Raw genomic sequence first — 14,808 nt, 5'->3', positions numbered from 1 at the left:
ACCGAGGTCCCAGCACCTCCCATGGCCCCAACTGGGAGAGGCCAAAGCTCCCCGCGCAGATGTCCTGGGGTGTCTAAAGGGAGGGAGCGGGCAGACGAGGGATGTTTCAGACTGGCACCTCCCGGCAGGACAGCACAGGCTCAGCATCTCATGTAGCCCGGGCACTGCTGGACATCTGGACAGAGCCTGCGCCAAGGCCCCGGGCATCGCTGAGCAGACATCACCCTTCCCAGCACTGGGACTGCCGCTCAGCAAGGGAGAACCTGTCTCCCTCGAGAGACCCCCGGCAGGGATGAAGGGAGCCGGTGGCTTCAGCGAGCTTTTCTGCCCGGGATGCTGCCGAGGAAACCCTGAGCTGGCTGTGGTTCGGGGAGAACTGCCCGAGGGGGGGTTGTGATTGACAGGAAACTCTGCGCATTGCCCGTGGTCTGGAGGGGCCACCGCGGTCTGGCAGAGGCTCGTGGCAGTGACACCGCAGGGCAGGATTCTGAACGGGGAAGTGCCGCGCGGGTCCCGGTCTCTCCCCGGGGCGCTGCTGTGGCACGGGCGGCAGCACCGCCGGTCGGAGGAGAGTCGACACCAGCAGCAGCCTCGGCCGCCAGGGCCGCGCATCACCCTATAGCCACCCCCAGAACGTCCGGAGCCCCCCCTCACCACAGCACCCCGTGGGTCCCCGGCCGAGCCGCCGGGCACCCGCCTGTGCTGCCGCCGTGCCGGGGCGGGGGCGCCGGCGGGGCTGCCCGCGCGGGACTGGGCACGGCGGACCGCGGGGCAGCGCCCCCTGGTGGCGACGGGCGGACGCGCGTCTCCGCCGGCACCCGCGGGAGCTCGGGCCGCTCCCGGGATCCGGTGCAGCCTTTCCCCGCCTCGCCCCGCCGGCCGGTGGGGTCCTTCTCCGGCGCCGCGGGGGCATCGCTCTCTCCGCGTCACCCCGCCTTGAAATGGTCGGGAGAGAGCAGAATTTCAGTGCTACCCCCTGGGGAGAGCTGGAGCAGGAGGGTCCCTGGCCCCTCAGGGGGCTGGGGAGGGTGCAGCCCTAGGGGGCCTGTCCGGGGGTGCACAGGGTTCAGCAAGTGGAGCAGTGGGTCTGGGGACTCTTCCTGCAGCCAGGGATGCACATCTGGCTTCACCCACTTTGTGAGGCCAGAGCCGGGGCACTAACCCTGCCCACCAGGGTCCCATTACAATGGAGCAGACAGATAGAGATGGGAACCAGCCTTTCTCCCCAGGTCTCCCAAGGGCAGCTGCACCCCATGTGTCTGCCCAAAGAACCAGAAATGCTGGGTACAGGCTGTGTCCCTACTTGCCCCCAGTGAACATACTCTACAGCCCCTTCCTTTCCCATAAACTAGCCCTCCCATCCTTGCAGGTGATGCCATTCAGCTGCTTAAGGAGATGAGCCCCCTCTTGGAAGTCCTCCCGCCTCCCTATCCTGCAAGCCACTGAGGTGTCCAGCAATCCTCCTGGGACTGCCCTGATGAGTGTCTCCATGTTCCACCACAATATCTGTGGCTCAGAAAGCCTTCTCCCACCCCAGAATCTCCCCTGTCTGCTTGCCCCATGGCACGTAGTCTGACTGCTGTCCGAGCAATTCTCCCGGCCATATCCCAGTGTGGCACCAGTGCCTGCAGTTCAGCCTCGTACTCACCACCCAGATGTTTATCCACTGCATTGACTGTTCCAGGGCTACCAGTGCTGGAGGAGGCATGGATAACGCACACTGCAGGGCCTGAGACCATCTCAAGGGCCTGACAGTGACTGTCATTTGCGTACAGCCTGGTGCCCCTCAGCTGCCACCACAGCCGTACATCCCAGTGGGGGCAAAATCAAGCCCCATGTCGTGTTTGCGCCACTGTTCAGAAGGCAAGCAGAGAGCTGGGGCTGCAGCAGCTCAGGAGGCAGATTGCAGAGCATTCCGCTCCCTTTCCCACATGGGTCCTACGCCCCAAACAGTCTGCACGGCCAGCCCCCTTTCCCTGAAGCAGCCCAGCCTCGTCCAGCTCCCTGGGTCTGCAGGTAGACAGGTCCTGTCACACGTGAAATGAAAGAAGGGCAATGGTGGTACACGTCCCGAGGGAGGCAGGACAGAACATGGGTGTCTGAGCAAGAGTGGGAAACTGGGCCTGGGAGCTCCAGAAATTGGGGAGGGGAGGGGTTAGAAAGAAATTAATTTCTCACCTGGCAGTGTTGCTTTTCCTTGTTGTTTGTTTTTCAATGAAGGTCAGTTCCTCCCTGTCCCACAGTGACTGAATGTAGGGGAAGAGCCAAGCTGGCCCTGGGTGCAAGCAGCTATTTCAGGGAAAGTGGCCTTTGCCCACCTGTCCCTAGCCAGAACGTGACAGCATGTGTTAAGGCCAGCAGGGCACAGTGGGGAGGCAGGACGACCTCCCCAGGACCTGCTTAGTCCTGGGGACCCTGCTCTGCCCCTGCCTCATTTTCCCCAGTCCTTGTTCCCTGACTGCTGGGAAAGTGAGTCCGCAGCTCCGAGCCCCGGTGCTTGGACAGCCCACACAGGAGCTCCGGGCCTGAGACAGTGGCCTTGTGGACGCTTGCAGCCCGGAGCAGACATGGCAGCAGGACCACCAGGGCTGCAGTGGGGCTGGACCAGGAACGGGGCTTGGCAAAGGGCTGTTCCACAGGGCTCCTGAGGGAGGAGAGCTTTCTTGGAGGGAGCATGTGTTCCACCCTGTGTGTGCTCAGCTCCTCAGGTGGCCCCAGACACACTTTTTGGGGGGCATGCGCATTCTCACCCTGCCCCAGTGCTCGGCTGCTCCTGCCACCTCCATCCTGTTCTCTGGGACGATGTTGCCCGTGTCTAGTGAGAGCCTCAAAGGTGATGAGAACTGTGCCACACATCCAGCCTGACCTCAGAGCCTCTTAGCAGGATTATCCCCGCCGTGGCCACTCTGCCTTCCTCGGCATTAGCCTGTCCTCCCAGTGCCCCTGCGTGTCATCACGCACGGCAGGTGTCCAGTGCACCACAGGAGCAGCTTTACAGCATGACTTGTGCCATAGCCCTGGGAAACGCCATCTACACTGACTGCGTGGGACCCCCAGAGCAGAGGGACAACACAGGGATCACAGTAAGAGAGAGATTTCAGGACACACCTCAGTTCCCAGCCATGGCCTGCAAAAGACTGGTCCCTGCCTCAGTTTCCCTCCCACTGTCCTAGCCTGAGATCAGTTCCTTTCCCCGCCAGCCATCCCCAACACAGCAAGGAGTGAGGAGGTGTCTCAGCTCCCCAGGGAGGCCCCAGCACACAGGGCAGGTGGCAATTCCTGCACAGTTCCCCCCTTCCCCTGGCACAGCTGTATCCCAGGGTGCCTCTGGACCCCTGCAGAGGATTGAGTCCCACCGCATCAGCCCCAAGGCAGGGCCCAGGTGGTGGATGCAGGTGAGAGGGGCTGCCCGCATGCCAGTTTTGTAATGGGCATAAGCAGCTCAGCAGATTTACCCCTGAGCTGAGAGTGACCCTGGCTAAGCCGCCGGGAGAGGCCGGCCAGGCACTGGGCACTGCGCGGGGCCAGCCCTGCCACCCGCGTCACCACAGCCTGGCCAGGCCTCTCTCCTGGGGTCTGGGAACTTGCCCCAAGATCACCCACCTCTTCACAAGGGGCCATCTGCGTGGCCAGACATGCCCAGGTCCGTTTTGCCACCAGTTTTGAGCTCCCCAGGTGGAAACAACACTTGGGCAGCTCCCTCCTCAGCAGCTCTCAGCCGCCAGACCCTCAGCCCTGCCGCATCCCCCACCCCACGGTTAATCTCGGCCTCCCATTTAGGAAAGTTAAAGCGGCTCAGAGCAGGGCCAGATGATCACCCAGATTAAAGACTTAATGGTACCATAACAGCCAGCTCAGCATCTCGGCTCCGGGCTGGCGGGTCAGCGTGTCAGTGTGTCAGTGAGTCAGCACATCACACACACGCGTGTGGACAACCTCCCACACACGCACATGGAAACACACGTTCACTGTGCCAGGGGAGACAGCGTGTTGCCAGCAAAGGAAAACACGTCTGGTGTCTTTGTGGGATGCCCCCCTGCCCGCGCGCCCCCCAGCAGTTGCACTGGCTGCAGCGAGAGTGCCGATGTGGGACTACAAAGACACTGTGCACGTCGCTGTGCGCTTGCCCGACATCCATGCTTGCAACTCTCAGCAACACGTGTGGCAGCATGTGCCCCTGGGGCAGGAGCAACGACACGGTGTCAGCGACACTTGCTGGGACTGTAGGAATGCCCAGAGGGCTGAGCCATCCTGCAGGTTGCCGTTGGCTTTTCCCCACAGGTGGGGATATTTTGGGAAGTGTGGGTGATGGCCATGCTGCCCTTGCAGCCCAGGGGGATGCCCGCTGCAGCCAGCTGAGGAAAGCTGCCTTTTGTCCGTTTGCAGGGTGCAGCACAGGGACGAGCTGGGAAAGCAAGCGGGTTTGTCCCCAGATAAATCTGCCCCAGGCTGAGCTTTGAGTAGGCACTTGCGCAAGAAGGACCCAGGCCAGCCATGTGGGATCCCAGAGGGATGAGTCAGGGGTATTGCCTCCCACTCCAGAAGCATCCCATCCCATCCCATCCCAAATTACACTGGAGACTCCCCATCACACACCAGCTTGGGCATTGCCAGGCTCTATGACTGGCTGCTATGGGGTTGAAACTGGGGTTAGTGGGTGGTATTTAGGGGATCATGTTGAAAGGGGATTGGGGAGGTCAGTCAGACATGATTAGGGTACAATCTCTGGTATTTGCAGTGGGGGCACAGGATTTGGGGGTGGGCTGTGGCTCATCATGTGATGTCATCCCCCTGGGGCCAAAGTCTCCAGAGCTGTGGCATTTTGAGCTCTGTTCAGGACTGATCCAGGTGGAGAACAGCATCTTCAGGTTGGGTTATGCCTCCCAGCAGTACCAGCCCTGCTGGGAAACAGCTTCTTTGATGCTTACATTACAGGCCTCTGCTCTCCAGCCCCTGGTGAGATGGTAGCTGGTTCCCAGCCCCGGCCCTATCCCCAGGTCCCCCATCCGCAGGAAGAGCCCTTGCTCACACGAGGTCTCAGTGTGCAACACCCCATGGCACCCAGGGAGCCCCAGAAGCATCGCAGCTCCCCTCACCTCGCAGCACAGCAGCGCTGCCTACAGCTGCTAATGGCTTGCAGCTCCGACGCTGCTCCAGCCCCAGAGCCCAGCATCCTCCTAGCCAGAGCCTGAGGTGCCTAGGCCAGGAGTTGGACCGTCTGGCCAAGTAGGACCATTTCCCCCACCCCATTCATGCCCGTGGTGCCAGGAGAAAGCAGTCAGAGCCTGGATGTTGCATTTCCACCGATTTATTGGGGAAGCCACACCAAAGTATTAAAATAAATTAAAAGCACAGGCCATGTGGGTGCCTTGCATACATGACTATCAGGAAGGCAAAGGTAGAGTGGGATCTTCAGTAGAGAGGCAGGTAGAGAGGATGGAGCACCAGGGAGTCCCAACAGCTGCAGAAACCTCTACCGTAAATTAAGTATTAATAGCTGCAAAACTAGAGGTACAAAAAAAATTGTACCTTTAGTATGGTCTTAAAGGCAAAGTCTGAGTCAGACCTCCTTGTAAGGAAGCACTGGGCTGGAAGAGACCTGACCAATGGGGGGAAAAAAAAAAAAAGCCCAAAACCCAGGGAAGGGAAAGGGGAAATACATAGGACCCAGCCACGAAGCAAGGTCACCCTTCACAGCTCCATGCCCTCCTGGGAGCAGAGGACGGTGTCTAGTCATTGAAGTTTTAGGGTTCTTGACAAAGTCATACCCTTCATCCTCATCTTCCTGGCCTGACACTTGAGCTTCATTCCATCTGTCCCCAGGTTTAGCCCCAAATTCGATGCAGGAAGATTTGTTGCAGCAGAGGAGAAAAGCAGGCCAAGCCTCTAGTTTTCCCACTTGGAGGAAACAGACCCATTTCCACATCCCACTCTGCTCTCAAGGAGGCCAAGCCCCAGATTGTCACCAGACACTCTGAATGTGAATAACGCAGGGCCCCCTCACCCCACACACAGAGATAAACACAACCACCAGAAATGTGGGGTAAGTTCAGGACCAGAGGGATGCTGCCAGTCGGGGCGGGGATACCTAGAGTCACCAACCACCCACAGCTCAGACTCAGGCAGTCTGATGTGGCCTTGGCTCTGTCCCACGTGTCCCCAGAGACCCCTGCCCCAAGTGCTCTCTGGAGACAACCTCTGCTCCCTCTGATGAGACCCTCTCCCTCCCTCCCAACCTTTCCAAAGAGGTCCATTGTGCCACAGCCTGGCTTCAGCTTAAGGGAGCTCTCCAAAACACCCCCACCACCCACCCTGTGAGACAGTTCTGGAGAAGGAAGTAGCCATCATGGCTCCCCCAACCCTAGCTACAGCCACAGGCATCAACGATCATGTCAGGGATGTCAGTCTTGACAATGTTGCTGTTGCGATCAAAGTAGAGGACAGAGAGTGGCCGGCGTCGCGTGGGCACGCAGCAAGAGTGCCCTGATGCCTGGATGTTGTTAGCTTTGACGAGGTTGAAAACGGCTGTGTGGAAAGAAGAGGCCATTCCAGGGCTGCCTGCCACATGTAGAGGGCACTGGCCCACACAGTAGTTTATCTGGTAGCCCTCAGGCTTAATGATCCAGTCATTCCAACCGATGTCACGGAAATCCACATAGTAATCCTTGCGGCAGCAGAGGTTGGAGTTCTGGCTGCAGCGGAGGCTGCGCTTGGCCACGTGGTGTCCTGGCTCCCGCACCTTTGCCTTGGCCACCAAGAAAGGCTGGTGGGACCGGCTGGCATTGACTATTGCCATGATATCTCCCTTATCCCCACGGCTTTCCAGTTCCAGCCGCAGGGCCCGGTGCTCTCCTCCAAAGAAACTCTGCAGGGCAGGCACGAGGGTGAAGGTGCGCCAGCCGCTTCCCTTGGCACTCAGTCGCCTCTCACTCAGCAGCGTGCGATTGCCACCCACCAAATCACCGTCCCCACCAGCAAGGAAGATTCTCAGGGTGAGGCTGGCTACCAGGTCTCGGGGAACTCGAAGGTAGAGCCAAAGCTGAGCCTGCAGGATGTGAACGTCCTGGTCTTGTGTACGGCTGAACCGGAACTGCAGCCCCAAGCCAGAGGGAGACGTGGGCTCTGAGGGGAGAAAGGGATGAGGAGGTGAATGCTGCAGGATGCTAGGGGAGGTAAGGCTGCACCACCATCCTGCACCTCATGGCCAACCTCTTTCAGCTTCTTCTCAGGAAAGACCTACAAACTTCCCTTCCTCCACAGGGCCCTCAGTCTGACTCCCTTCCTTCTTTGGGAATGCTACCTGGAGGGGGGGCAGTGTTGGAATGGAGGGATTGTCCCACTCTGCATGGCAGAATGGGCACAGAAGGAAGCAGGGAGCACCTTCTCTCACCTGGCCCTTCTGGTCTTTTCCCTTCGCTGCACAGTGCAAGGCTGGAGAGTGTTTCCAGCCCCTCTGCCACCTGGAGCTAGTCCTTGCAGCTCCCAAGTCCAGCTACTGGGAGTCCCAGGCACCCCTGGTTGCCTCCACCCTCCAGGAAGGGGACAGGCATTGCAGCACTTCAGGTGTAGGGTCCCAGCTGGACAGTGCGGGGGCAAAAGAGGGGCCATCTCTCCTTCTCCCAGCCTGAGCCTCCCTGCATCAGCAGCACTAGGAGGTCACCAGTGCACAGCAGGCGCATTAACTAATGACTTAATCACAGCCCGTGCGGCTCCAGGCACCCTCGCCCTGCTGTGAGGGGGCAGACAGTGAGGACCCTGGCACCAGCAGTGCCGCAGCACCCCGAGGTTCAGGGGCTGCACATCCTTGCGGGTCCCCGCCAGCCCAGGGCAGGGAGCCCTCGCCCCAGAGGCCGGCTCGCCCAGGGTCTGCCACGACCTGTCATCGGGCACAGCCCGGCTCACTGGAGACTCGTCGGGGGCCCCGGCCCCCGGCGGGGCCGCGTGGGCGACCGCGGAGTTCGTGCCCGGCTGCCCGCCGGCCCCGCGCACCCACCTGGCTCCGCGAAGCTTATCATCTCGTAGCCCCGCTCGTCGTCGTCGGGGCCCCGGCGGGCGCCGCCCGCCTGCAGCCGCCGCAGGGCACGGGCTACGGCGGCGCGGGGCACGGCGTGGGCGAGCCGCGGCCGCTCACGGAGCCGCAGCTTCTCCAGCAGCTGCCGCTTGGCCGCCTCCTCCAGCAGCCGCCGCTCGGCGCCCGCCGCACACGACGGGCAGCGCGGCTCCGCCGCCGCGCACAGCACCGCCGCCAGCAGCAGCCACGGGCCCGCGCCTCGCGCCGCCATCGCCATCGACGGGACGGACCGAGCCGGCACCGGGAGTGGCGCGGCGCGGCCCGCCCGCTTTGGGCACCTGCGGCCGGGGGCGGGCCCGGCCCCCCCCCGCCATTGGCCGGCTCACCTGCCTGTCCCGTCCCGTCGGGCCGCGGCCAGGGCGGGGGATTACCGGGATTAGCCCCCCCCGCGGCGGGGGGCGGGCGGCGCCCCGCTGTCCCGGGAGAAGGGGCTCTGCGAGCAGCGGGGCGCTGTCGCCCGTCCCCCCGCCCCCGGCCCGTGCGAGGAGGGGACCCTCGGCCCGGCACGGGCCTCGAGGGGGGACGAGTAGCAGCCTCCGGCCGCAGCCTGGCCCGCCCCGCGCTCGCGGAGGGCACCGCGGGGGCCGGACGCGAGTGGGGAGGCCACGCGGAAGGCTGTGCGAGGGGGGGGCTTCGCACGGGTGCGCACGAATAGTGGCACATGCGGAGGTGTGCGCCCAAGGGGCTTGCACGCGTGTGTGCATCTGGGCTCTGCCCGCCTGGAGCTCACCCGAGCTTCTGTCCAGGGGCGCAGCGGGACCCAGCCAGGCACCGCCGTGGGGCAGCAGGACGGTGAGCTCCTCTGCCTGGTCCAAACCCTGCAGGAAGTGAGGGCTGGGGCAAATCCTGGCCGGGTGTAGGAGCACGGATCCTGGCGCAGCCTGCCGGATGGATCCTGGCCTCATCCGCCTGCCCGTGGAGCCTACAGACCTGCCCCCACAGCCCGTGCATTGTCCCCCAGGCACCCCCTTAGCCATCCCAGCAGGGCTGATCTCATTTATTGCTGACAGAGGACCTAGCAGGGATCAGGGGCAATTCCCAGGATGACACCTGCGGCTCCCTGGGGACTGGGAGCTTTGGGGCTTTTGCCACTCCGACCATGTGATGAGTTTGGGGGTCTGAGCCTATCCTTTGGACTGCCTGGTCCAGCCTCACCCCAGGACAGAGCTGGGCAGGGCCAGCGAAGGTGTGTACTATCCCCCTTCTTCCTCACAAACTAAAACGGGTGTTTCTATGTACCGAGGGCTCACGAAGTGTCGGCCAGCATCACTGAACATCCGAAGATGTTCTTCAGATTTTAGAGCAGGGTGCACAGCCTGATCCGGGGTATGGTCCTGCAGAAATCTCCGCAAAATGGTGCCAGGTGCTATGTTGTTGGGGGAATGGGAGAGCCCAGTGCTCTTGTGCCAGAGCAGAGAACACACAGTGCAGTGGGAACCTGAAGCCCAGCCAGCCCTTCAGGCATGTGCTGTGCCCACCGTGCTGTGCAGCACTGACTCCAAGGTCTTGACCACACAGAGCCCCTGCCTCTGGCCAAGCACAGAGGTGACGTGTAAACAGAGTGGGCTGTCTGGGAAAAAGCACCCACCGGAGATGATGCAACACAGTGCAAGGGGCAAAGTTCTCAGCTGACTGGGCCTGCTGGCAGCTCCCAGAATAGCCCAGGAATGTCAACAGGGAGGAAAGAGTGGGCACAGCCTGGCCTGGGAGCACAGCTCCCACAGGGCCTGTGAGCCCTGGCTGCGGGCAGCGCATAGGCAGCACTGCCTGGGCACCAGCAGGACTGAGCAGATGGCATTTTCATGCAGGCACAGGTGCACTGTCCATGCTCACAGTGCACATACACTCACTTGCAGAGATGCACATCTGCACACTCCCTGGCAAACACATGTTCAGTCTCCTATCCCAAATATTTGGATACATGCTCCGTTTGTGGACATGCTCACATGTGCACCACATGTGCATTCCCCTGCCTTTTATTCCATGTTCCCGTACTGGAAGTGGAACGTTTCCTTTGTGGCCCTCAGGACAAGTTAAATTCCTCACAGGGCAGGGCTGCTTCTGCCTTCATCCCATGGAGGGAACCAGGTCCCTTCACCTGACACTCTTCCCACCAGCTGCATCGCTGAGTGGCGCTGGCCCGGGTGCCAGGCCAGGGGTTTGTTAAAACCTCTGTGTCACCACCACCTCCCAGCAGCCACACCACAGCTTCACACTTGCAGGAAAGGAAAACGGAGTCACGACGTCATGCTGAATTCCTCCTTCCCTGACAGATCCACAGAGCCAGGATAAGGGTTGTGGCACAGCACGAAACAGAGGAGGCAAAGAGTTGTGGTAAAAAGCGTAAATTACTCTCTAACCCACCAATCCTTTCCAGGCTGGGGAGCAGGGTCTCCCCAAAGGGATTAATCCCTTCAAACCTGCTGGGATCCCTCTGCACTGGCCGGCACCCCACAGCTGCTGCTGCCATGAACCCCCATTTCACCTCCAGCTTAGTAAGAGCATCCGATCTGCCTGCCCCCTCGCACCGCGGCTGTGTGCCCCCTCGCGCACTCTGGCCCACCAGATCTAGGCCAGGGGTCAGCATGGAGCCGTGAGTGGTTCTTGCACCCATTGCATAAGTGTGTTGTTGATTAAGCAGTTCCCAGAAAGCAAAGCCCAGCGGCCAACCTGACCAAAATACCCACCCCGGGTCCACCCAGGCCCAGCACTTGCTGCACACATGGCTCCTGGGCCTCTGACCTCGTGTCCGGTGGAGCAAGCGTGGCACCTGACAACCTGACCTAGAGGTGCCAATGGACCGGGTTAAGCAGGGACCCCCCATGAGCTCACGCACCAGTACCTGAGCACGGCTCCTGCCAGGATGCCCATTTCTGAGTGGGTTTGCCACTGATGTCAGCCAAGGAAGTGCCAAAGCCCCCCTCACCCGGGGGCCGTGGCACAGGCCTGGCTCCTCTGCGCAGCCCCTCTGCCCTGCGGCAAGCACTGGGGCCGCGGACCGGAGAAGCGCCCGGGCTGGGGGCTCCGGGGGCAGCAGACAGGGCTGGCGGTGCAGCACGCGGTGCAGCGGGCACCGACGGCTTCGGCAGGAGCAGCGCCGGGGCGGGCGGCCCGTGCCCGGGGCCGAGGGGCCAGAACGGAGAGAGCGGCCGGGGCGAGGAGCGGCGGAGAGCTCGGGGCGCTGGGCTGGCGGGGCCGGGCAGGCCGGGGTCCGGCCGTGGGAAGGGAACGGGGCCAGGGCTCCCGGCCAGGGAGGGCAGGTCGGCGGCCCCGCTTCGCTCGGCGCCAGCGCTCTTCGCCCGCTGCGGCGGGCCGGTGCCTTCCCCGGCGCCCGCCGAGCGCAGAGGGGCGCGGGGGCGGCGGGCCCCGGTCCCCGCGGCCCGGCCCGGCGCTTCCCCGACCGCGAAGCCTCTCGCGGGCCGCGGGCGCCGCCCGCCGGCGCGGGGAAAAGCCGCTGCCGGGGCCGGGGCGGGCGGCCCGTCGGGGCGGGCGGCCCTTCGGGACGGGGCGCCCGGGGCGGTGAGCGCCGGGGATCCCGCGAACTCGCCCGGCACGGGCGCTCGGCGGGGACCGGCAGAGGACGACCGGCACCTCGCGGCAGCAGGGCCGAAGACGCCCAGCGTGCATCGCCGGGTGCCGCTGGCTGGAAACGGCCCGTGAGACCGAAAATTAAAAATTAACCCTTTTCAAGGCAACACCAGGGGCTTTCAGGAATTCCCACCCCTCCCCTGAGAGCCAGGCCCTGCCAAGGGACACCCTGGCACACCTCGCTTGGACCTTTGCTTCAGGGGCTGTTGATACTGGCAAAGGCTCCTTCCCGGAGTCATGGGCGGCAGCTGCACATCCCTGTTCCCTCCTGGAGCGGAGGCCGACGGGACAGCACCTCGTGGAGCCCTGTGTTCCCCTCTGTGTCAGGTCTGGCACAGCCCAAGGGCACAGCCCAAGGACACGGCCCAAGCACTGGGTCGATGCTGTCTGCATGGCATCTCCCGTGGTGGGCCGGGCTGGTGGGGCTGCGAGGTGAGCTCCCCAGCAGGCTCACTGATCCCAGCAAGACCAGTGCAGCAGTGTCTCACAGCAGCTGGGCATGCCTGCCTCCAACACTCCTTACAAAGCCCCTGGAGTCAACAGGGGACCCCAGCAGAAGCGCAGTGTCACAGCAGGGGGAGAGGGGACACTGTAGTGTGAACACTCCCCTCATCCCCTCTGTTTTGCCACCAGCGAAGGAGTGGATGCCCAGTGGGAAGTTGCACTCTTCTGCTCTCAGGTTTTCTGTTCTGCTTCCTGAAGAGCCTGACTTGATACTTTGCCTTCACGCTCACCGCGAGGTTACTTTCACTGATGAGGGAGAAGACTTGCAAAATAAGCCAGGGCCGTGGTGAAGCCCAGATAGTCGCTTTTCCATATGCAGCTTGTTAGGGCTATAAACACACAGCTCCTGCCTAGGCCACCAGCTGTGGGGGCTGAGCAGCTCCTTGTGTGTACTGGTGGCCCCTGCCCACATGGGCCCCTGCCCAGTGCCAGCCCCATGACAGGCAGGGCGGGGGCTGTGCCTGGCTCCAGAGGATCTCCCTTCCTTGACTGCACCCTCCCTACCCTGTGGTGTTCCCCAGGTAGGAGTGTCACCATGGCATTCCTGAACCTTGGTCATCCTTGTCCCATGCTGTGAGTGGGGAAGGGGCTGTAGGCTGCACCCAGGCACCCTGTTTCCCATGGGAGCAGGACAAGCCGCACGAGTGGAGAAGAGGGCCTGTGTTGCAGCACTCTGCTCATCTGGGGAACCTCTGACCTGAAGGCACTGGACAAGGCACACATTTTAGGTGGTTGGCAAACCCCGAGGACAACATGTTCTGCCCTCATCTCAAGCTGCCAGGGGCAGGGAGAGGCCTCAGAGACCGGGATGCCTCTTGAGGGAGCTGCTGCTAACCCAGGCACCCCACATCAGCAGGACCTGCACCTCCTTTGGGGTGCAGCTGCCCTGCGAGGCTTGAGCTGGCTGTACCATAGCCCAGGTGACAGAAGGCAACGTGGTGACAACTCACAGGTCCCGGGAAGTCTGGACTGGGAGATACCCCCCATCCCTGTGCCTGAGGGCAGAGGTCGGCGTGCCCGCGGGGCTGGCAGGCAGAGCCTGCTGTGTGCCCTGCGGTGCCCCACGAGCGCGTGTGCAGTCCAACCAAGGGCAGAGCTGAGCTTTCGGGAGCAGGTAGCGGGAGGGGGCTGTTTCAGGCAAGGCACTGGTGCCCCGCAGGGGCTGCGTGGCAGCGATGGGCAGCCAGCCCCACTCTGCTCTGAGCCCCGTCGGGAGTGGGGGAAGTGCCCAGCAGGAGTGCTGAGGGCCAACAAGGGGAACTGGGGACATCCCAGCCCCGCTCAAGGGCTTGCGGCACCTACAGATGCCACAGCTCAGGATCTCAGGCTTGTGCTGCCCTGAGCAGAGGCAACTGTAGGGCCGCAGGGCTCAGCCAACAGCTCCTCCACCCCTTCACTCGGCCTCCTCCTGCCCATGCCTGCTGCAGCCCAGCGAGCTCAGCACTGGCCCCAGGAAAGCTGTTTGTTCAATAAATACAGACAGTGAAAAGAGGCATTGGAAAAAGAAGGGAAAAACCAAACACCAAACCCTCTTTGGGTTTGCGCAAGTGGCCTTGGGTCCCAGACAGTATTGATCCCTGAGTCTTCCACCCTGCCTGTGCAGCAGCTGGGTCAGTGGGAACCCTTCCGAGTCCTGGAAGCAGCAGGGCCTGGAAGCCTGGATCCCAGCACGGTGGCTGCTGCAACCGGATAGATGCAGGTCCCCCCTGCAGCAGGGCTCTGGGGGAGCGCCTGCCTCAGGACGCATGGACAAACACTGTCTCCTGCTATCGGCTGTTCCATTCGTGCTCAAGGTGTCACAGGTCCTCCAGGGCAATGTGGATCCTGGCCCTGCCCAGCTAGAGCTTCTCATGGCTCTGACCACCCCATCCTGATCCTGGAGTGGGACACCAGATGCAAAGCCATCCTTCAAGCCAGATGGGGAGAGGGTCTGACACCACCCTCCTCCCTCTGCAGACTGTCTTCCCACCTGGTTCAGCTCTGTCTCCTGCCTCTGGGGTGGGGTTGACAGTGCTTTCAGGGTGGACGATGGGACTGCAGTCATCACCCCAGCCAACTGCATGCCCCAGGAGCTCCCCTTGTGAACCTCTTTCCCACTCCCAGCACCCTCTCCCTGCTTTCTCAGCCCTCACACATGGGGGACACATGGGAAGCAGTGGAGAAACCCTAACACGAGATTACGTAATGGGGCTGCTGTGTCAGAGCCGCCCTTTGCCCCCAGCTCTCACGGCACTGACATGTCCCACTTTGCTGCCAGCCAGGCTGGCAAGGGGCAACGAAGGGGGCAACTGCTCCAGGCCGTTGGCCAGAGATGCGCCAAGAGGTCGTTCCCTACTGAGGATGCTGGCGTGGAGTTGTAGGCAAGGGTGGGTCCTGGGCACCGTGGCTTTGGTGGTCTTGCCTGGAGGCTTCTGTCTGCTTTAAAAGGCAGAAGAATTGTTCAGTTTCGTCATGACTTGGGACAAGAATGGCCAAATACAGATGGTTTTGCTGGAATGGAAAATTTGGCCCAACCAAGGAATGGCAGCTTCCCTAGTAGGAATCACAAACCCCCTGCGTCTCCAGGGGCTTCCATACCATGCCCTGGATCTGGCTGAGACAAGTCAGGAGTTCTGCATTCCCTCAGCAAAGGCAGCCAAGGGGCA

The 14,808-nt window shown here is 62.1% G+C and overlaps 1 protein-coding gene across 1 annotated transcript; it reads right to left on the bottom strand.

Moving 5' to 3' along the window:
* Nucleotides 1-6,361: 6,361 nt before the first annotated feature.
* LOC104376835 (inhibin beta E chain-like) lies at nucleotides 6,362-8,282 on the bottom strand. Its single transcript, XM_086628624.1, has 2 exons — nucleotides 7,994-8,282; nucleotides 6,362-7,122 (listed from the first exon to the last, which is right to left on the bottom strand). The coding sequence occupies exons 1-2, from the start codon at nucleotides 8,280-8,282 to the stop codon at nucleotides 6,362-6,364; spliced, it is 1,050 nt and encodes a 349-aa protein (XP_086484750.1).
* Nucleotides 8,283-14,808: the final 6,526 nt, after the last annotated feature.

Source organism: Tauraco erythrolophus, chromosome 31 (assembly GCF_009769465.1).
Source record: "Tauraco erythrolophus isolate bTauEry1 chromosome 31, bTauEry1.pri, whole genome shotgun sequence".
Classification (NCBI taxonomy): Eukaryota; Metazoa; Chordata; class Aves; order Musophagiformes; family Musophagidae; genus Tauraco; species Tauraco erythrolophus.
Note: the sequence above shows the minus strand (reverse complement) of the source record. Positions and strands in the feature narration are given on the sequence as shown.